Here is a 22,733-nt window from a genome sequence, read left to right on the forward strand (position 1 = left end):
AAAAACAGTGATTAGTGGGAGTTTCCTCTATTGCTATCATACCAGTGTTTGGATCGGTTCATAACTTAAAAATGAAATGATTTCTGGTTGTTCTATAAGGGTGTAAATTTATGGTTTAAAGAAAAATAAAGGATTACAAAAGCCTGACAAAAAATTTTTTTTTGTTTCCATTATACCGAGCATCACCTTAGAGAGCGATCGATAGTTAACCCTCTCCACAATGTTCTCTATTTTTCCTTTCCTCGTTATTTACCCGTCAATGCCCCTGTCGCTCAACCAATGCAAAACACATGGTCTATTAGCCGCGAAAACTAAACCGTGAGAGCTAGAGGAAAGCATGCCTGCAGAATTCCAAGCGCCAGACCACGATTAGCCTACTAAAAGAGGATTGGAGCAAAACTGAGAGCGATTTGATATAAATTCCTGCATGTCCCTTCCCTGTCGATTACTTTTTTTTCTGATAGTACCCGAAGAAACGAGTTTTTCGGTCACTGCCTGTTCCAGTCAAAATACTTCAACATTCTATCAGTGACAGAAATAATTTAGATCCGGTGGTCTTTGAATATAGTACTGAAATGTTATTCTGATAAGGTTGAATTTTATAACTGACTCGCCTAGTCAAGCAATTCAGCACTGGTAATTCATACGTTGTCCTATTCAATAAACATACTTTTCCAAAGACAACAGTAACGGATATGCTTTGTTGCTCTCAGATCAGAGCAGTTTTCATTTGAGTGTCAAAAACTGATTGGTTTTGCACTACTGCACTACACGATTGGCTTAAAATTCTCGCGCCACTCTTTTTTTCCAATCAGGGCCAGGTTATTCAGAGCCCTATTAACCCAACTCAGGATTAGCGAAAATTTTTATTTTAGTTTTTAAACTTTTCGGTGAGGTTGTCGGTTTACACTGTTGGCCCTTCTGTTTTCAGTTTCAATCATCACAAACTACGCAAAACATAGGCAGTGAAAAACACTTTTAGACAATAAAAATTAATGTACTTCGCTTAACCATTAACCCTGGGTTAGCCTTCACCGTTCTCGGTCTCTCGGAACTTGATGTCTCCATGGCCGTTTATTAACTTTTATGTAGTAAATTTTACATTTGTAGTGCTATTTTTTTTAGCATTGTTTAATTGATTTTGTTTACTTTTGAGTAACTATTGATGCTTCGGGAAATCAAAACATTCAAGATAGCATGGTGGCTATTCGGATAACAGGAAGACAACCTCGCACAATATAACGTCTTTATCCTATATTGCCTACAGCAAAACAGAGATCTTTTGACCTCTTATATACCGTGTGAGTCTCGTTGTCATTGCGTAAATATTTTTGACGTTACGAAGGGAGGGGGTGGGGGAAGGGGGGTAAGGGTGAATCCCAGTCCTGGTCGTATGCGATTAAAAAAAGCCCGGTCTGAACAACCAAGTGCGCAGAACCTATTGGTAGAATATCGGCAAGTATTGACAGACGAGGGATTGATATTGTCGCAGCACACTCACAGGCACGTTTGGCTGGCTAATAAGAGATTTATTTCACGACTGATAATGTTAGAAAAGAATCCCGCCATAACAAACTGTGAAGTCAACATAAAATGTAATAGCGCAACTCTGTTTGAGAGCCTGACGTTTTCAAAAAAGCAAGGAACAAAGAAAAATGATAAGAGTTTTTGGACGAGATAATCCGGGACATTACCCGGTCGAATACTTGAATATTGGGATTGCAATCGAGCAATCTGATTGGTTGTTTTCAGTTATTGAACTTCCGGACAATATCACTTTTTCGCGGATACCTGAACTCGGATACTAGGAAAATAGGACTTTCTCAATTACGGTTTCGTGATTGTGTTTGCTATCTTGCAATAAAATTATTTGTACAATGTCCATTTGTCTCTTCCTGATTTCCTTCAAAGTCTGTTATCCACGGATGATTCAGAGCTTTAAAAGCTGTTACTCTCTTTTGAGGATGTACCACAAGCATTCGTTTAACAAGATCTGTAGCGTCATCTGACACTTCGTCCCAGTAGCGCGCTGACATATTGTAACATCCTTCAACAATCAGTAACATCAATTTTCTGTCATCATTTTGCCAGAATGGTGGATAACCCACGAGTAACAAGAACAGAATCACCCCGCATGCCCAGATGTCAACTGCTGGACCAATAGGATCGGCGAGAATTGTTTCAGGTGCGAGGTACAATGGTGTGCCTTGCACGTCACATTTGATGACGTCGAGGTCCTGCGGAAGTCGACGTGCAAGTCCAAAATCTGTGAGTTTCACGATCGTTTTACCATCAACTTTTTGTAGGAGAATGTTGTCCGATTTAATGTCACGATGAACAATTCTGTTTCGGTGAAGGTATTCAAGGCCCTCCATAAGCTGAAATGTGAAAAAGAAGAATGTGCAATTCAGTATTTTATCAAAACGACTTCCTTATATGAGACGTGAAAAATGTTGCTACATATCGTGCTCCTCGTATGAAAATTTATATCATTCACAGCATTGGCCCCGGGACCTTTATGCATAAATGAGGGCCATCGGTTGCATTAGCCTTCGTTGCTGGTAGGATTTTACGCGCGAATTCTTTATTTAAGCAACAAGGCCAGCAGTAGCAAAATTTCCCCATTTTCCCCGCGGTTTCTCACTTGTCGTCTGGTGTTCTCGTGCCTTGCGCGCAAATTTCCACAAGCTACGCAGCAATGTCTTAAATTTAAATGGATTCAACCAGAAGTGGTAAACGGTAATTAACAGACTGAGATTTGTATAAATTTGGCTTCCAATTTTAAATAATGCAGAAAATGCTATTTTTAGCAGGAGATTAATGGAAATTCAAATTGGGAAAACGAGCAAAGTATAGTTACCATTCACTTTTTTTTTACTGTTTGCCACGCTAGCTATGGCTACGATAGAAAACTGCCAAACAACTATTGATCCCAGACGCCTGTTGAAATGGCTTTTTTTTGTAGGCCTTTGCACGTACCGTTGGTTTCATTCACGTGATTCAAAAAGTGATCACGTGATGACGAATTCATGATCGTGTGACGAGTGAATCTCTGCCGTCGAGGAAGTTGCTTCACAGTTTGTTTGCAAGTTTGTTGAGTTTCGCACTTTCTAGCAAGATGCAATCCAAGATGTGTTACAGAGAAGAGTTCGACAGACGCAAAATCCATCGCATGAACAAGATTTGCATCGAACTTGGTACTTTCGCGGTATTTGCTACCGCTGTGCTGCAAACTTTGGCCATTGTTTTCCATCACGTGCTCACTTTTTTTGAATCACGTGAATGAAACCAACGGTGCTTGAAACGGCCTGAAAAAAAAAGGAAGAAGAAGGAGGGGGGGGGGTACTCCCAGAAAAATTGGGTTGGGGTGTGCAGCCCGCTTCCCAAAACCCTTACCTTATTTATGACCAAAATCTGCGATTTTCCCTACCCTATTTATGACCTGACCCTAAACCAATACCCTGTTTCAGACCTGCCTTATGCTTAGCTCCCTAGTTCATATTGATGCTAAAGGCATCGTGAAGGGCTTTTAATTTGTTGGTCGGTCTTATCAATAATGATGAAAACGTAGCTTCTTCTAAAAACAAACCTAATTCAAGACTAGAGTAGAACCAGACCCTATTAATGGTCAAAATGGCTAAAATCGATACCCCATTTATGACCAAAACGGCTGAAAAACCATACCCTTTGGGGCCGCACATACCTATATAGGCCATATTAAGGGAGTACCCCCCCCCCCCCACGGAAAAAAAAGCAACTTCAATAGACGTCTGGGATCAATAATAACATGTTTTTTTTTAACACGGGGCAATTTAAAATATTTTATCTCCCCTTCATTGTTTCATGCATATGAGATTACGAGGAAATCTGAAATTGATATGAGCATTATTGAGTGTTGAGCCTTACCAGGCAATGAACGGCCCACACCGCCGGTGTTTTAAAACCGAAAGCGTTTAAAAATACATGTGATCATCATTGTAAGTTATGCCCGTACCGGCCCTACATCAGCAGACACTAGCATGATTTTGCCTTGTCTCTTACTACGCACGCTCTATAGGAACACCTTTCACGCATGAGAAAAATTGACTCAGGCTTCACTAGCAAATAACAAAATCAAGTATGGAAAAAAAAAAGTGCGATACAGGTTTCATAAAAAAAAAAATGAAAATGTGGCAACTTGTATCTATCTAAGACTCTATCAGATCTGGAAAATGACTGTTTCTTACCTGCAGTATAATATTTCTGCTTTCTTCTTCAGGAAACACGATTTGATTCATTATTTCCTCAAGCAGAGTTTTTCCACTCACGAATTCCAGCACAACCCACACGCGGCTATGCTCATGAAAACGTTTGTATAAAGATACAATGTTGCGGTGCTGTAATGTCCTCCAAATATCAACTTCGTTGTCAATGAGCTTCAGATCAAAATTTTCATCTTCGTTTTGAAAGGCCTTCACTGCAAAATCGCGCCCAGTTTTTCTTTCCACGCATCTGAAGACTTTTGCGAAGGTTCCTTGGCCAATGAAGTCTTTCATTTCGAAATCTTGACCAAACGCCCTATCCGTGAGGGTCGCCATATTAAATATTTCACAATGTTACACAGGAGAGTAGATGATTCTGAAAAATAAACAAATCATTTGAGATGTCAGTGTTTTTATAACCCCTGCGCGACAATTTATGGCTATTTGTTTCAAAATTAACGTGAAACCTTATCTCTTAATTAATGTTATCACGTTCTTAACCTTGGCAAGAGAGAAATGCTCACTGGCCAGGGGTTGAACACGTTTCCGAGATATTCTGCGTACGACATCAATGTGATATTCTGATGCAATTCTGGTCAACCAACACAGAAAAAAAATGTTCGTTTCTGTTTTTCAATGTTTATGCTACAGACATACACACATTACTGCCAGATTTGACAAGTTTAGCAGAAATTTTAAAATCTATTTTTCGATGAAATGCATTAAATAGTCCAGTCTAACAGTGGTTTCAAAGTTCATCACCGATCCGGGCAAAGTTAAAGATATTTATCCTACATAAATAATCAAATTCGATTTCTAAATAAATAGCTAATAAATATATGTTATCGATGATCATAATCACGCCTTTTGCAGGACATGAACACGGAAACTTTATGAAACACCGTGCAGATAAAGTTGATGTTTCACTTTAAGAAATGACATGTTCATGACAAGATTCCCAAGGTGACAAGCGATCGAGACTGGAGACTGCCCAGAAACGAAAAAGCTTACCTGTGGGTGGGAAGAAACGACAAATTGCTTGCTTAAGAGGCAGCTCTTTCAATTGAAGTCAAGTCGTTGTAAATGAGTGCCCAAACGGTAACACCGAAATTTAATGCCCTTCCAGAATTTTAACAAGCAAATTCTTTGAAAGGTTTTCGCGGCTGTTGTGGTCTTGTGGTTGTGCGGCGATTCTGGCCTCACTCATTCAATGTTGTTCTTTTGTGGTTTGTATTCATCGCGTGCCTCAGGAAACACTGGGCTGTTACGCAGCCACCCAAAGGAAACACCGGTCACATAATCAGACAATTACAGGAGTATTGCACGCCACAGTGGGCGACAAGCGGAAAAGAACCTGATACAGATCATTCTTCAAAATGTCTTGAAAAGAATAATTTCTCTCTTCACCTGTGTCACGAAAGTCCCTAAGTGTCCCAAGTTGTTAAGGATAAAAAAAATCGTGCTATGAGTTATGACTATGAAAATCCGCGTATTGGATTATCAGGATCGAGTGTTACCGGCAGCGAGGCGGAAACAATTAATTCACGGCCGACTAGATTTACCCAAAGACTGATTTTCTACAATACTAGACTTGTACCCTTTCGATCTAACAAGTTCCTTTTACAGTCATGTGTATTTAAAAGGATTTTTTCCAAACTTTAAATGGCTCAAATCGAGAGCCCAAGCTTTTTTCTCTGGGGGGCTGCCATGACGGCAGAGTCAGTTCAAGACCAAAATGTATTAAATGTATAGGTCTTTATAGTGATTGATACCTGGCGGCGCGGTGGACTTGTTCTATATTTAGAGCCTCTAAATACAAACCCAAACAGTTATGGTCAGTGAACCAGAGAAGGAGCAAGACAGACACCCGAGAGCTAATCAAATGGCTCTAGAAAAATCGAAAGAAAGAGTACTACGTGAGCATATGAAGTAGTAGCGCTGTTTGATAGTGAATTCAGCGACATAGATTATGGTTCCAGAGCAATCTCAGAGGAATCTCCTCGTCGATCTTGAGTGTACTCGTAGATTCTTTAAAAACGCGCTTATTTGATCTAGTTTGATATCATTTCAAGTTTTATATTCGTGATGAGTAAAACAGGCGCTTTTTAAGATGTTAGTTATGTAAGTAAACTTCACAGACCCTTATGTTATTGACCCTTTTCATAAATGGCTGCCAATTTAAATTTCTTTTGTATGCATTTAAATTAGCCTCACTTAACTCGTTTGGGAGTAAAACTTCTTTTGAATTATCAACTTAAAAACGAGGTTAGTCAGGCTAATTTTAATACTTACAAAAGAATTTATAATTGGCAGTCATTTATGAAAAGGGTCTGTACCACTTGTAGGTTCGTCTTATATACTACTGGCTTTGATTTTCCACCTTCGTAGCCTCTAAACAAAAGTACTGGGAGCTACTGGGATACGCACGTCTTTAAAGAGAGCTTAGTCACAGTATTTTGGCAACGTACAAGAATACCGTCAAAGTGAAGGAAACCTGAAAATAGTAGTTTACTAAGATAGAAAAACACCAAACAAATTACAGTAAACCATAAAGGAACAAGGATGGTCAAAGTTAGAGAAGTTTAACACGGTTTACAAATGACGAAATTGAAAACCTTAGCTAAACTTTTGAAGATGCGCCAGACGTGATGTAACTCCTTTAACTTGGGTTTGTCCGCCATATTGCTCGGTCAGTTAACACCGGGATCAGTGATAACCGGGATTTAAGTTCAGTAACACTCGACTCTAAAACTGATCAATTGTTCAGCTAAGGTACTGCATTGCCAAGACGATATAAGTGATGAGTTTTGAGTGACGTAGCTGTTCTTATAGAAAGAATGTTGCCACTTTTTAAGTTTCTTTGATACAACTGTATTTCGCGATATTCTTAGCGGCTGAGAAGTTTTAATACTGGCGCAAAATTCCAGCTGTTCAGGTAAGACTGACTACCAATGGCCGAGTGAACTCAGTTTTGGAATTTGTTAATTCCTTCAGACCCACGCAACTATAGGGTTTTAGTTTTTGATAGTAACTATCTCGTATTGCTCAAACGTTGTGCTCGATTCTAAGCCACGGTTCAAAAGAACTGTCTTTCATTTGATTTTCACCACATTTTCACGTCTAAAGCAGGAGAGAAGAGGGAAAATCTCAGGGATCAGGGTATAATGTTGCAGTAACCACTGGCATCTATCAGGAATTGTTATCAGCTGCAAATTAAATTATTGAGGAGCAATTTTCACACCATATAAAGTTATTTTCAACCGTGAACGATATCTAGGAGAACGAAATTTTTGTGAGATCAAAGTTTTGAGATTTTTGTGGTTTCTTCATTGTGCGCAAAATTGTTCCCGCCAAAAATGATTCCCGTGAAAATAGTGTGAAGACACACTTCCAGCGAGAAACAAGAAACGAGTTTCTGTAAGGTTCCTCGAGTTGTGCACTTTGTTGTCGCTGGTCCATGATCCATAGAAGTAATTTACAGCAGCACAGAATGTTTATTTAAGAGACAAACAATTCCTGATTCACGTGTTTTTCTCTGCAAGTTAGGTTGGTTCTCCTGTATTTCCATTGTTGCTATCAAAGCAAACGACATTTCGCAAATCCACAAATACAACTTCGGCCCGCAAAAATCGTCTGCTAGACACTCAGTTGTGGTCCGGCGTCCATTACACGCCAACTCCTCTCCCTCCACCCTACTCAGTCACGCGATCACGATGCCAAGCCACTGCAACAATCACTCTTTTGACTGAGAAAGATCTTTAATCGAGTCCTTCTTGTACTCGGAGCTGACCCGTTATTTTATAATATTGCGCTGAGAATCGATGAGGCAGAAAAGATTAATTCGCCAATTCGCTACATCTTCGGATATATTCACATTTGACGTTTGGGCAAAATGACGCCGAAAATTCATTGACTCTTTTATTAGATCATCATCCAAGTTTTTAAAATGACTGTTATTTCAATGAAGTCCATAAAAATATTTTGAGTATTTGCGGTTTTGCTACAGGAAAATTTTGCGAAGGGAAGGAAATGTTTTCCGACCTTAGTTCTTGTGGTTTGTAACAAAATCATTAGCCTCAATGTGTTTAATAGTTTTAGGCGGAAAATAACTCGCGTCGATAGAGGACCTTGATATAACCAAATACGGCCTATTAAAGAACAACTGATTCATGTCGTTTTAGAACGTGGTAGGTAAAGAATAATTTATTAAAAACGCGACCTTCAACGATGCTGGAGATTTTATTGAGATGTAAATGTCTTCATGCACTTGAATTCATTGAACAAGCACGTAAAGCTTATTTCTAGTAAGATCTTTATCACTTGTCTGATCTTCTGTTTACTAATGCCATGTAAGTATATTGTTATCTGATGTTATGGCTCCGTGGCAGACGCCTAACTGTCTATAATTATAAGAAGGTGAACAATTGTCATCTCTTAGTTGCCAGATGATATGATAGCCTGTTTCTTGTGCAAAGTGTTGCGTATCACGATGGATTACTAATATATTTTTTTCTTTTAAATTCAGTGTTCACTTCTTTGTATTCTTTTTTGGGGCCTTTTCGTCTGCGAAGGAGGCCACAGAACGTGACGAGAACAAAGAATACTTCACGTGGCCCTCCTATAAGGGAGTAAAGAACTAATTCATTCACTGTTTGATTGCATGGTTGCACCAGCATACCGGTAACTTTGTCGGCTTTAGGCTGGTTTCCATATGATCGCAGACGATCGCGGATCGCAAATCGCAGATCACAGACGATCGCAAAGAGAGTTGTTTCCATATAATCGCAGGCGATCGCAAGCGATCGCAGAGCCGACCGTTGCATACATTTCGGACAGCGGAACTGTCAAAATTACACGTGCGTTGCGCTGGCGGGAAAATCGCAGCAAACAATATGGCGGACGTCGAGGAGGAAATTTTGCTGCAAGCAGATTTATTTCTTCTTTAAGTCAACCTACTTTGAAATTCCCTTGGCACTGCATCTCGCCCCGATCCAGAAGGTAGCGTTTTCAAATGCTTCAGATAACGACCATACGCAGTTCTTATGGTGCGGAATTTGACCTCCGCCTCAGCCGCCGATAAAATAAATTTCTCCCCGATTTTTTCCCAGCAGTTAGCCTTTTTGTATTTGTCTTTGAAATCTTTACTGTTACGGTGGTAAACGCACTGATATCGCGCAACTTCCTCCATAAATTTCTCGTTACTAACGTTACCTTGTTCAACGCCAGCCATGTTTACAACAAATAAGCGGTTGCTTTGTGGCAAAGAAGCGTTGAATCATGGGTCGGAATTCAAAATATTATGGGACACGTTTCGATCACAGATTGCAGAACTTTGGTTTCCATATGATCGCACGATCGCAATTGATCGCAGACAATCGCAGACGATCGCAGACGATCGCAGAAGATAGAACATGGTTTAAATTTGTCGTCGGTTGCGGCTTGGGTCGCGGAACAAACTTGTGTTGTAACATTCTGAAAAAAAATGTCGGGAATGGATAACAAGATAAAAACATATCGACGAGAATACCTGACGAAATGTCACTATTTCTCACCATTTCTTAACACGAACATTTTCCAATCTTAATCAATGAGTTCGAATAAATTTATTTAAGAGCCTTAGTTGAAAACTTAAGAAATAGCAAATGTTAGTCTGTTTAGAACATGACTCCCAGAAGACGCATATACTCATTCTTTATCGTAAAGGTTTTCCACGACGTTAAATTGCAAAGTTCAAATGTTATTTTAATGAACTCTATATTGAAACATTAAGTATTTGTGGTTTTGCCACAGGCAAATTTGGTGAAGGGATGAAAATGCTTTCCGTTCTTGGTTCTCGTGGTCTGCAACAAAATAATTGGCCTCAAAGTGTTTAATAGTAGAGGGCTTTGAGATAACCAAATACGGCGAAAGAACAAATTATTCATGCTGTTTTAAACGGTGTTAGGTAAAGAATAATTTCTTTAACGATGTTATTGAGATGTAAATGTCGTCACTTGAGTTCATTGAACAAGCACGTGAAAGCTTATTCTAGTAAGACCCTGATCACATGTCTGATGTTCTGTTTACTAATGCCATTTAAGTGTATTGTTATCTGATGACATGGCTCAGTTGCTGGAGCAGAGGTTAGAATAAACAATTGTAGAGTCGCCTACCTGTCTATGACACAAAGGACAATTGTTATCCGGCTCATAGTTGCCATCTCATGGCACGTTTCCTGTGCAAAATGTTGCGTATCTCGATGCATGACTAATGTCTTTTGTATTGTTTTTGAAAAATTCAGTGTTCACTTCTTTGTATTCCTTATTTGCGGAGGTGGAGGTCACAGAAGATGAAGAAAACAAAGGATAATTCATGCAGCCCTCCCATAAGGAGGCAAAGAGCTGATTCATTCACTTAAAATCAAAACTAGTTGCACCATTGCATCAGTGCAACTTTGTCGGCTCTGTCGTCGGTTGCAGCAATTATGCGAAGTGAGAAAACACTTTTGAAAAAACAAATCGACGAGAAGACATTTTGAAGAAATGCCACAATAATTCTTAAAACGAGCGTTTTTTCAACTTTAAAAGAAAGAGTTCGAATAACTGAATTTGCTTACATGTAAGAACGTAACTATATGGTTTTTGATCATGAGTCCCTTTAAAACTTAAGGAATAGGGAAAGTTTGTTTGTTTGTTTGTTTGTTTGTTTGTTTAGAACATGACTCCCAGGTGAGCATGTAATGTTACTCATATACTCAATCTTTATTTAAAAGGTTTTCCACGAGGGTAAGTTGAAAAGCTCAGTGGGCTAAAATTTTACGACTAACAAATTGTTGTGTTCACTGAATCAAGGAATTCAAGTTAGCAGTACACCAAATCAAGAGGCAGAAAACATCCAAAATCTACATCATTTTAAAAATGTTAAAAAAATGTCAAGAATAAGACAAAAAGACGCCCAGTTATGGCACATTACACCATGTCATTAAGTTTTTTTGAGATTCCAAGAACCCCAAAATTTTGTACTAAACGATATGAAAAACATGCCATTTAACTCTAATCGGTCCCTGAGGCAGCCATTGACTAATAGTAAGATAGATTTTTACTCGAGGTTTTACAAATAGAAATCGCGAAACTTTTAATTCTGAATCGATAAGCAGTAGGGTCGGAGCTGAACGTATTTGAGTAGTTCCAATTTCACTGGAAACAAAAGGAGATAAAAGGTTTCAATTCCAATGAAATGCTGACTTTGTTTTGTCCACTTGAACTTAAACAGCTTGCCAGAAAAAGTTGCCTTATTTGGTGTTGATTGGCGCGACAGACCCAATTGCGTTAATTGCAGCCCGACCACTGATGTTTCCAGATGATTTTCGATGACATCATGCTATTGAAGGGAGCTAAATGTCATGATCAGAGAGAGGGAGAGAGAGAGCTACACTGAACATATCAGCTGGAAACCAGGCTACAGATTGAGCAGCACGAGTAAAAGCGAAGTCATTCCTTGGGACTTTGGTAACCTATCGTTTGTTTGTTTGTTTTTTTTTTACTCTATATGCACAAGTCTCTACAGACCTTGCAGCAATGCTGACTGAAAGCAAGAGAGCAGTTGAACCGCAGAGCAATTCATTCTCGGAAAGTTTTGACATCAAATCCTTTCTTGGACGAGGTTCTTTTGCCAGTGTATGTAAATGTACAGAAAAGACAAGCGGAAAAGAGTTCGCAGCAAAAATTGTACGATTTACGAAAGGCAGTCAGGCTGACCTGAAAAAGGTGGCAACCGAAGCAGAGATTTGGAGAACAGTTCAACACAAGAACATAGTATCTTTGTACAAAACATTTGTTCAAGAAAACGAGATTTACATTGTAATGGAGCTAATACAAGGAACGACCCTGTTTGATGAAATTGCTGGCCAAACCACATTCAGTGAAACACAAGCGTGCTGTATTATTTATCAGGTGCGTAACCTTTTAGTTCTAGAATATTAATTACGTAATCGCTGTTGAACAGTATGGCTGGAGACGTACTACCAGTCTTGTTGCAACACAATATTGGACAAGCGTTCGACGAAATGACTTCTTTAATGGACCCAGAACGATAACGGTGTGACTGCATAATCACCAATTTATGCTCACCTCATGTAATATACAGACGAGCTCAGCCATGAAAAGCTTATTACTTTAATTATATTATAACAATGCTGCAAAGTTCTCTACAGGTAAACAGCCAAGAATATTAATTCGTTTACGTACTGACAAGGTGGATATCACTGTATAAGCTACTTATTTGGTTTGATTATACAGATCCGCCAAAGTTTACTAAACAAAACTATGTAATCGGACGTTATAAGCCATTCTGCCAAACGTTCACAATAAATCAAACTGTTGATTTTGTTCAGCGAGTTTGAGTTAACGCATAGCTGGAAACAATGAGCCATGTTCACGAAAAGCATCATGAACTTAACTTGGTTCTCTTAATTGCTTCTTTGGCCTCGTCACTATAGTGGCTAAGAGGTTCGAGAGAGGTGAAAAAACTGAAGCATAAATGCGCCACTGTTTACCGTATCTAATCACAAAAATACGTGCAGCATGTGGCGAGCACAGATGTTTGTTTCTACAAGGTCACACTTTGCCATATTTCCTCAAGAGATGTTATCAGAGAGAATAACGTAATTGAGCTTAGATCTGGTGAATTGGGCAATCGAGAAACTTTGAAAACTTCAACTTTGTATCCAATTCTTTTCAAATACAACAAGTATTTGCAAAGTATCACTCGTGGAGCATTTAACATGTTGCAATTTACTAAGACTCTGCATTTTATTTTCCGATTAATTGTGCATTTTAATTTGTAAAACGCGGATGTTTCATATAAACAACATTATTGTTTGACCACTGATCACAGCGCCGATGATATCGTTTCGGATAGGAGCGAATAACTTGGGTTTAATTGACGAAAATTACAACCCTGCTTGTACAACGTGCACCGAGGTGGTGGTTTAATTAAAGTATATCTCCTTCTTTTCCTTTTCTCCGTATCATTTGTGATCAATACAGAATATTTGACACGACAAGTAACTTGCATCGAGATGTACTGATTGATAACACTATACCTCACGTTTTCATTTTTTTTTTTTTTTTTTCTTTTTTACAGATTCTTGAAGCACTTGATTATCTTCACCGAAAGAGCCGGATAATTCACCGAGATATTAAAGCAGACAACATTCTCCTGAAACAAGACAGCGTCCATCAAAATCACTTTCACGCCAAAATCACCGACTTCGGACTCGCATGTCGCCTTCCGCGAGATTCTGACGTCATCAAGTGTGACGCAGAAGGCGCACCATTGTACCTCGCACCTGAAACAATTCTGGCCGATCCTATTGGTCCAACGGTTGACATCTGGGCATGCGGAGTAATTCTGTTCTTGTTACTTGTAGGTTATCCACCATTCTGGCAAAATGATGACAGAAAATTGATGCTACTGATTGTTGAAGGATGCTACAATATGTCAGCGCGGTACTGGGACCAAGTGTCAGATGACGCTACAGATCTTGTTAAACGAATGCTTGTGGTACATCCTCACAAGCGGGTAACAGCTTTTAAAGCTCTGAATCATCCGTGGATAGCAGACTTTGAAGGGAATGAAGAAGAGAGAATAAGACATTATATCGGAAATTTTAGTTCAAGATAGCACACAGTATTATAACTGTTAAAATCGTAGTGTATCAAGAAGGAACCCACCAGAAGTTTCGAGTAACAAGTGGACAAAAGCTCTGTATCGAAATGATTTACATCATATTGCAAAATTCTGTGCAACTGTTTTAAATATGTTCTCAAAAAAATACTTTCCAACAACACCAAATGTCGAAAGCAAATTTTGAAGTTCATATGAAACACTTAAAAGTAATGGTGAAATGAGACTGATCATGAAATTTTACCTGTGTTTGCACAATGTCTTTGAACTTCGAAATTTATTTTCTCGAGTTCCTATGGGAAATGTTTTTGGTGTTATTTCAGGCAACTGTTGATATCTTTAGCTTTCAGGAAATGTAAAAACAACTGTAAAATAGCTAAAATTATTTTGGTACAAGGTTTTGGTCCACTAAAATTTTAAATTGCTCGATTTCCCTACGGATTTTATCTTAATTTTTTTCTGCACTTTTAACGTATTTTTCTGATTTGATTCCACAAGCAAATCGTGCGAATTCTGTTAAAACGCAATTATGAAACACATTTGAAACTTTAAGGTTCTATTTCTATTCCACTTTCCACAAGCTTTAATTAATGAAAGAATTGAGTCATTAATGAACCAAAAAATGAGAAAATAACTGAGCACTTAAAGCAGATTATCATGGATTCTTGTTCTCGTTTTCGGATCTCGCTCAACCGCGGCCGCTTATGTTAACAGATAGCGTAAACTATCGGTTGAGATAAAAAAAAAAACCCGTTAAAAAACGGACCAACTCTTGGTAGGGAGATATTAAGCAAACATTGAGCAAAAACTACCGTCCATCATGACGAGGGGTCCGTATGGCATGCAAACGGTTTTCTGTAAAGTGAGTTTCGACATATTCATGATCATCGATCTTTTTTAACTGTTCAGGGTTGGTAGAAAGGTGGCAACTGAACCATTCGATAGAGTTACCATCTCACCCGGAAACTGGAAGGCTGTTTACAAATTCTGTAGTTGAAAGTCACTCTTGCTGTTAAGCCAAATTGATTACAAGAAAAATTATTCTATTTATTAATGAAAAGAAGTTTACATTTTATAGATGTTAAGAGTTGTTCGGTGGGATACAGCAGTGTTATCTGACGTGTAGGATCTAAGCGCAGATGACCAAATATAATATTATTTGAGTCCGGCAATTGTACACGCGTGCTCTACAACGGGCTCCAACATCGCAACCAAATCATCAATAGAGAGTGGAAATTCGTGAGCACCAGATCTTAGCTGAGCAATCCCGTTCTGAAATAAACAAATGAGCATTTTAATATTTCGTTCTTTTTCCTAGTTGTTGGATCGTTCTTGGTTGGGTGCACGTTTTCCAGCGCCAAATGTGCTACAGATTGCTTCGTAGTCACTCGATTAAATTAGTGTTGGAGTTGTTTATCTGAGACGGACGCGGTGGCCTCGGGTTAGAGCGCTCGTTTCCGGATCGAGCGGTCCGGGTTCGAGTCCTGGCCGCGGTCATTGTATTGTGTTCTTGGGCAAGACACTTTACTCTCACAGTGCCTCTCTCCACCCAGGAGTATAAATGGGTAAGGGCGAAGTTAATGATCATGGAATCCTTAAGAATGAATCTATTCGTAGGTTTTAAATATTATCGTTCCCAGATTTTCAATTAGCGATTTAGAAGTCCCTTGTACTATCCTGGTATTCTACTCACAGTCAGTAGCCTCATGTGGCCGAAATCACTATCCTATCCAGGTTCAAAATGGACTTGGATAGGAATAAGCGATTCATTATCATCTTTACACGCAAGCGAAACTCGTCATGTTTTTGCCTTTCGATAAGGTTTGCGATTTCATTTTTGACATGTTTTGGTCAATTTTCCACATTAGGACCATTTACACGAGGAAAGTAAGCCACGGCTTACACAAGCCACGGCTTACATAAGACGCGAGCTTACTGTATAAACGGTACATTTTAACCAGTTCACGTCATACACAAGCCGCGGCTTGTGTAAGCCCTGGGGGGACGAAGGTTTTGAGCTCGGCTTAAATAAGCCGTGGCTTATATAAGACGCGCATAAATGGTATCGCGGCTTGTTTGCGGTTCACTTAAGGTGGCTGAACACAGTTTTTGGTAGCTGTGTTTCATTCACCTTTTTCTCTAAAACCCTTGATCCCTAGCTCGGTCGCCAAAAATGGCAGCAAGCAAGTTAACAAAACAAACGTTGGTTTTTTTATGGTTAAGCTGACGTATGTGCCATCGCCATGGCAACATGAACAAATATAAACAGGCCTTTAAATCGGTTTTGTTCATTTGTAGAAAATCTAGTCATTGGATTTTCTTTATAATTTGCATGCAACAAGCTTGTAACGAGTCTCACAAGTTAACACCATTTTGCTAATAATTTAACAGAGAGATCTTTAATTATGCCTTGTTGAAGGTTCACTGGAATTTCTAGAATTTCCTTTGTTAAAGTTCAATTATTTTCGATACTCCAGTTACTTATTTCCTAAAGTATTTTCGTGCCAAATTTCGTGAAATTCTAATGAGTGGTTCTCGAGAAATAGGCGTATTTCCGAGAGTGCAATTTTTCATTCGATCGCAATTTTTTGACTTAGTACGCATGCGCTGCATTTAACAGGTTCTTTCGGTAACAAAGAAAAAGCTGAGAATTGCTGGGTTCTTTGCATCGTTACCTTTTCTAACATATCTTTGTAATAAAAGACTAAAGCCATCAATACACTGCGTTCAATTATAGGGAAAAATAGCACAGATAATGCTGGTGTTGAGTAAATAAAATGATCGCTCTATTGACGGCATGTTTGTTTTTTGCTATCCTTGTGCGCACGCTGAATTGCATCAGCAAAAGCGCGCGCGAAAACTATGGCCACCATAAGAAACGAACTCATCCGATCACTTTGCGCAAGTGCAAGTTTTTCCTGCGCTCGCGCGACAGCTTACACAATCCCGCGATTGCTATGAAAACCAACACAAAAGCGAGGCATTAGTCAAGAATAAGCCGCGAACTTTTTCGAGCACTTCGCGTCTTATATAAGCCGTGTTCGTATAAATGGTCCAGTTCGCATCTTATGTAAGCCGCGGCTTATTTTTCTCCTATAAATGGCCCTATTGTCTTTTTAAAATAGGAGTTTTTCAAACCAATCACAATCGAGGAAATTGCAATTTTTATGATTAAAATACATTTCTTCGCTCGCTTCTTCCTTCGAAACAGCAGTCTCGCTTTTCTTCTTTGCATGATTGTTGACCCTCTCCTCATCCCCGTCACAAACTTGTAAAAATGGAAATATTTGTCCTATGCGGACCAATATTTCCGCAAAACGCTGGTTGGTTGAGATTTACATAGAAGCCAAAGGAATGTCTGGGAATGTTTGTAACTCAGCTCACCTGAATATTTGTGATCACCCGGAAAAATACCAGCACTAGAAAGAATGACCAATTTGGGAGAGGAAGGGTGTCTCCGGTCAGCTCACAGTATAAAGAAAGCATGGCCTCTTCAGTAGGGATCCCTTCTGAGCGATAACCTGGCAAAAACATTTTTTTAATTTGTTAATGAGTTGAGACCCATTATAAGGTATACCGCGAAGAATCGGTGTTAAACAGTAATGTACACCGATGGCATTTATGGATTCATACCATCTTTCTTGCCATCTTTCGGTAAGTTATTCTTGGGCCATTTCATTAATAGATGAGCTTTTGGGTTTTCCTTCATTCCCGATAGTTTGTAACTTTCATGTAGTATATTTGCAACCGTAAGACTAAAACGAGATGGAGAGCAACCTTTGCATATTATAATGCTTCGAGCTTTGTAATGGTTCCTTTCATTTCATTTCATTTCATTTTATTTATTTATTCCATTCTAAAATTACAAAGATAGATATAAAGTAAACAAGTCAGAGGAGAAATGGAAAGGGGCAAAAATATAGCAAGCTAATTAGATGCCCTTGTTTAATTGACAATAATAATTAGGGTAAAAAAGTTAACTTAACACAGGAGTGGAAGAGGTATGAATTAATTAATACTGAGCAAAATAATACTGGAAGAGTCTAGTCGGTAAGTTACGTATAGATAAAGGAAGGTCATTCCAATGGTTCCCGGTTCCTTTCCGCTCTTATCGAGGATAATCTGTATTTTTCAAATCCCCTTTGGGATTCTATAAAGAATACTTTGGAGTCAGTGATACAGCAGTAATTCTAGGCTATGATAAGGGGAGGGGAAACCAGGAATAAAAAGGGAACCAGAGGTCTACGGGTGGTGGAAGAACAGAAGGCAGGTAACGAGATTCTCAGGGTGACAGGAACTGGAAGAAATGAAAAAAAATTCTCCAAAAACAAAAAACATACATTGCCTAACAATCGATACTGAAAACAAGTTAAAAATAGTAACTCCATTTGATGATAGCAGCTAAGCTACAGGCATTTACCTACCGATTTTAAAACCAGGGATAACATCTATTTCCTCAGGGAAGTGGTATGGAAAACAAAAGTACGCAAGGTCCTCAAATGGATGTCCCCAGGACGCTGCTTCCCAGTCTATCACGGCCAAGACCTGAGACTGAAATAAATGACACAATTTTTGATTTTTAACGTAAATTAACTGCAGTGGTCAGGTACAAAAGCCGTTGAATTCGGCGATTAATGACAGAAAAAAGTTCATCACGAAGTCTTATGCTTTTCAATCGTGATATCTTGAACAAACACAACCGAAGGCCTTTGATTGACAGAAATAGGTACCAAGGAAACAGGTTATCGCGACGCGGGGCATGTTTCAATTATTCGACCTTCATTCGTGTAGAAATAATTTTAACAACTTTCTTTCTAAACTGCACGAAGATAAAACCAAAGGAAAATATAATGAGAAGTAACTCCTCACCTGTTCTGGGTGAAACAGCATATTTGAAACTCTGAAGTCATTGTGGTGAATAACTGGAAGTAAAAAAGCCACTCAAACTTTTTATTTCAACAATGTAAGGGTACACCGTACCAAAAGGCCAATTTAGAATTCCTTGATTATATCTGCTAAAAAGCAAGAATCAAATAGAGTAACTGTAAATCGTTTCATACCAGCTTTCTTGTCATCTTTCGGTATGTTATTCTTCAGCCATTTTATCAATAAATGAGCTTTAGGATTTTCCTTCAGTTCCGTTCGTTTGTACCCTTCATAAAGCAGATCCAACTGAAAGACGAAAACGAGATGGAGAGCCACCTTTGGACATATTTCCGAAAGATATCAACAGCGTTTCTCATACGGTTGGACCCGCGGGACGCTCTCCCTTTAACAAGGTGCAGTAGGGGATATTTAACAGTTATTTCACCAGTGCGCGTTGGATGTGAGACGGCAGATAGCCAACGAGGTGCGTAGGGCCGAGTTGGCTATAATCATGTCATATCCAACAACCACGAGTGGAATAATTGTTGTATTAAAAAACGCCTGCAAAATATAGAAAATTAAACTAAATAAATATAATGGCTTATGTGCCATGATGGCTAGGCTAACAAAAACATTTGAATTACATTATCTAATGATCTAGTATTTAAGCTTATAGCTCTCAGTCGTATTTGTTGTGTACTTACTTTCTGATGAAAGAAGTTCTCTTTGTCACCGATGCCATCTAGGTCAAGCTTGTCTGTGTCAACCGATTGAAGTTGCACTAGTGTTCGGATTGCAGCCTCAAAGATGGCCTTTGTCTGTTCTGGAGGGACACCAGGTAAATTTGCATCCGGGAACTGACGAGCCTGCAAACAGAGTAATGTGGTCTGTCAGACAGACGGTCACAGACCAAACGAACCGGCTGCAGTTTTCTCGCCCTGAAGTACTCGGCCACGCTTCCTCCAAATTAAGTTAGGATGTAAGGCTATGTTGTCAAATTTAGCCACATTGATGGCAAGAGTGCATGCATAAACCCAGGTTAAGTCAACAGCATGCTGACAAATTCCAAGGAGTACGTGTGCAGTGCATGTGTCAATACGCCTTTCTTGCACTTTGATCGGCTGTTATGATCTACGGGATCAGGATTAATGTGTCAATGCGTCTTTTGGCATTATACCTTGATATACTCCATGACATAGAATTCTTGGCCCATGATTGTCTTGTCCTCACAAAAGAGATACATTTTAGGCACTGGGAGAGAAGTCTTTGCGAGGGCGGACATGATCTTGTACTCTACATCGACCTAACAAAATGAAATCATTAAAAATGAATTAGTTTCTCCAACAGGAATTCATGTTTTTTCCTCCCTCATACTTTTTCTTTGCGCCACTAATTATCAAATAGTCAAATTGCGTACAAATGGAAGAAAAGAAGCCAGGATAAACTAAATATAAATAATATAAATATTTATAGAGCGCCGTTATCTACTGTATTACGTAAATAAAAATAGCAAGTGTCAGTGTTTTGACTTAGATTAAAATAATATTCCAGAAGTGATAGACTTGCAACAGAGAATCCAACATAGAAATACTTGCTTGGTCCTTTGATAATTCTTCTAGCATTTAAAATTTTTTCAAGTGATTGACAAATTTCTTTCCACGCTTGCAAAGAATCTCATGGCACACTTCTTTCAGTCGGGTTACGCTGACCACCGTGAAGCGGCTCACTGTTTTCATTCAAAGACAACAACAACAACAACAACAACAACAAACCAAAACCAAAAAATATATCTAATCCATTTGTAGCTACGTTTCCCTTGTTCTATTTTGTGGTCTCACGCATTCTGTACATATTTTCTGTTGACAGCTTTCATCGAGCGCGAGGGCTTTTAACTGACAACCGAAAGCGAAAGCGTGTCATAGCCAGAGAACCCTTTTTCATTTGTTTTTGTTTTCTTGTATAATAATAGCAAATAATCATTTTTAAAAATAATCATATCAATCGATTCAAGGACGATAGACACAATAACTAGTACCTTGTGATAACCAATGTACACCTCCACTAGAGCCTTGTGTCGCAACACGAGTTCTTTGCCGTTTTTTCGAAGTAAAAAGGTTGGATTTGAGGTCCCAGTCCTGTGGTTCAATAAAATATTCAGAAATATGTTCGCAAATGACTGTAAGTGCTAATGATTCGGACAACTAAGAACCGGCACGATACAATAGAAAGTTTAATTTTTTTTTATTTGTTGCTCTTCCGCTGTAGAATAGTCAACTGCATCTTACTTCGTCGGCGTATGTTGCTTTATATGCTTACGCTTATGCGCTAATGAAAACCAGCCATGGAGGATTAAAGGAGTTTAGTCACGGTATTTTGAGTTAGTTTGTCCACATACAAAATTACTTTCAAATGGTAGGAAACCTGAAAATAACAGTTAATAAGATAGAAAAACACCAAAGAGCTAATGATAAACCATAAAGGAACAAGGTTGGCTAAGGATGGAGAAGATTAACACGGATTGCAAACGACGAATTTTGAAATATTGAGGCTAAACTTTTCAATATGCGCAAACTGTGACTGAGCCATACTAACCACCCAAAACAATTGATAGCTCTACTGGATTGTTAATAATTTGCCTCGGATTAAACATGCCTTGTAAAGCAATACCAATTAACAACCTTTTGTTTGCAGACGTCATTGAAGGTCACGGCAATTATATTGTGACTTCCCAAGTGACTGATGTGAATATAAACAAGTCATTTGAGTCACGCAAACATCAATTTTGATCCACTGCATCGACCCTTTGGACTCAGTTAAGTGGGAAACATGACAAATGAGGATCATTACCCTGTGGCCTGGTTTGCGATTTTTCGTTTTTTTCATTTGTTGTCGGTTTAAGGGTGTAATGAGTGTCACATCAATAACTCGTCGTTCTCAACTAAAGGAGACTCCAACAAATAATAGCTTAGCTCACCAAGAAACGATCGATTTATGTACGAGTCAAGTACTTGCTAGATAACCGTTCTGTTCGATTAAGAATCGAAGCGATACGGCAAATCTCTGTTCAGATTCTAAGCGACAAATTATTATACCCTGCGGCGAATATATAAACATTCAAGCAAAATAATCAATAACATCAAGTGATCTAACAGATAGACAGTCCACTATAAACTTTTAAATTCCCTTACCTGAACTTAAACATTTTTAGCTCTCCATCTCCTGTTGGAAAATCTACCAGGTGTTGCTTCAGATATTCGTGAAGTTTCGAGCTATCAGAGGTGTACTCTACCATGCTCTGTTTCATAAATTCTTGAAGTTTTAAGGCATCACTGTTTTGTTCCTCCATGCTAGACAGAACAGAATTCCAACTCAGTTTTACGTTACCCGAAGGGCCATTTACTTGATGGTTTGACGTCATGTGACGTTCCTACGTCACGCAGCTTCAACAAAAATCAATATCAGTTCATGATGGAGCGTGCACTTTTCTTCTCCCTGCGGATAAGTGAACTGTATCAACTGAAATGCATTTTAGTTTTGGTCGGTGCGGAAGTCAGTTTTGAGTCAAAATTAAATCAGTCCAGTTTGAACTAATGAGTTCAAAAGGATGTAGATTTCTAAAGGACGAGAGTACTTCAAGGTCCTAGTGGAACTGCGGTAGACATGAAACTACCCTCCCCCTCCGTGGTCCCTGGACAGGAGGTAGGATCCTCAAGGTAGCAGTAGTTGGGGAAATGGGATAAATTTTCCAGTCACTTCATATTTTGCAGTCAATCGATGAACAATAATTCTTGTGCTGAACGTCGAATTACAAGTTACTTGTAGTTACATACGGCGTTTCGTAGAGAAGTCATGACATGCTAGCTAGATACGAATTTACTTCAAACAGGTTTTAAATTAAAGAGCTTGTGAAACTTATTAATTTGTGAAATCTTTAAAAATTGTATTCGTTTCGAAATCTCA

At 38.8% G+C, this 22,733-nt stretch overlaps 3 protein-coding genes across 3 annotated transcripts; 1 reads left to right on the forward strand and 2 right to left on the reverse strand.

The window, feature by feature from the left end:
- Positions 1-1,381: 1,381 nt before the first annotated feature.
- On the reverse strand, positions 1,382-6,294 carry LOC145485190 (calcium/calmodulin-dependent protein kinase type II alpha chain-like). The gene is made up of 3 exons (XM_081463893.1): positions 5,253-6,294; positions 4,227-4,617; positions 1,382-2,378 (listed from the first exon to the last, which is right to left on the reverse strand). The coding sequence occupies exons 2-3, from the start codon at positions 4,575-4,577 to the stop codon at positions 1,851-1,853; spliced, it is 879 nt and encodes a 292-aa protein (XP_081320019.1). The 5' UTR covers positions 4,578-4,617; positions 5,253-6,294; the 3' UTR covers positions 1,382-1,850.
- Positions 6,295-6,535: 241 nt separating this feature from the next.
- LOC145485187 (calcium/calmodulin-dependent protein kinase type II alpha chain-like) lies at positions 6,536-13,913 on the forward strand. Its single transcript, XM_081463888.1, has 2 exons — positions 6,536-12,172; positions 13,365-13,913. The coding sequence occupies exons 1-2, from the start codon at positions 11,798-11,800 to the stop codon at positions 13,902-13,904; spliced, it is 915 nt and encodes a 304-aa protein (XP_081320014.1). The 5' UTR covers positions 6,536-11,797; the 3' UTR covers positions 13,905-13,913.
- A 1,143-nt stretch (positions 13,914-15,056) lies between these two features.
- On the reverse strand, positions 15,057-22,662 carry LOC145485163 (acyl-CoA dehydrogenase family member 11-like). The gene is made up of 9 exons (XM_081463861.1): positions 21,962-22,662; positions 20,809-20,908; positions 19,951-20,076; positions 19,478-19,639; positions 18,968-19,079; positions 18,777-18,829; positions 18,332-18,458; positions 17,292-17,428; positions 15,057-15,179 (listed from the first exon to the last, which is right to left on the reverse strand). The coding sequence occupies exons 1-9, from the start codon at positions 22,189-22,191 to the stop codon at positions 15,063-15,065; spliced, it is 1,164 nt and encodes a 387-aa protein (XP_081319987.1). The 5' UTR covers positions 22,192-22,662; the 3' UTR covers positions 15,057-15,062.
- Between the last annotated feature and the right edge of the window lie 71 nt (positions 22,663-22,733).

Source organism: Orbicella franksi, chromosome 4, assembly GCF_964199315.1.
Source record: "Orbicella franksi chromosome 4, jaOrbFran1.1, whole genome shotgun sequence".
NCBI lineage: Eukaryota > Metazoa > Cnidaria > Anthozoa > Scleractinia > Merulinidae > Orbicella > Orbicella franksi.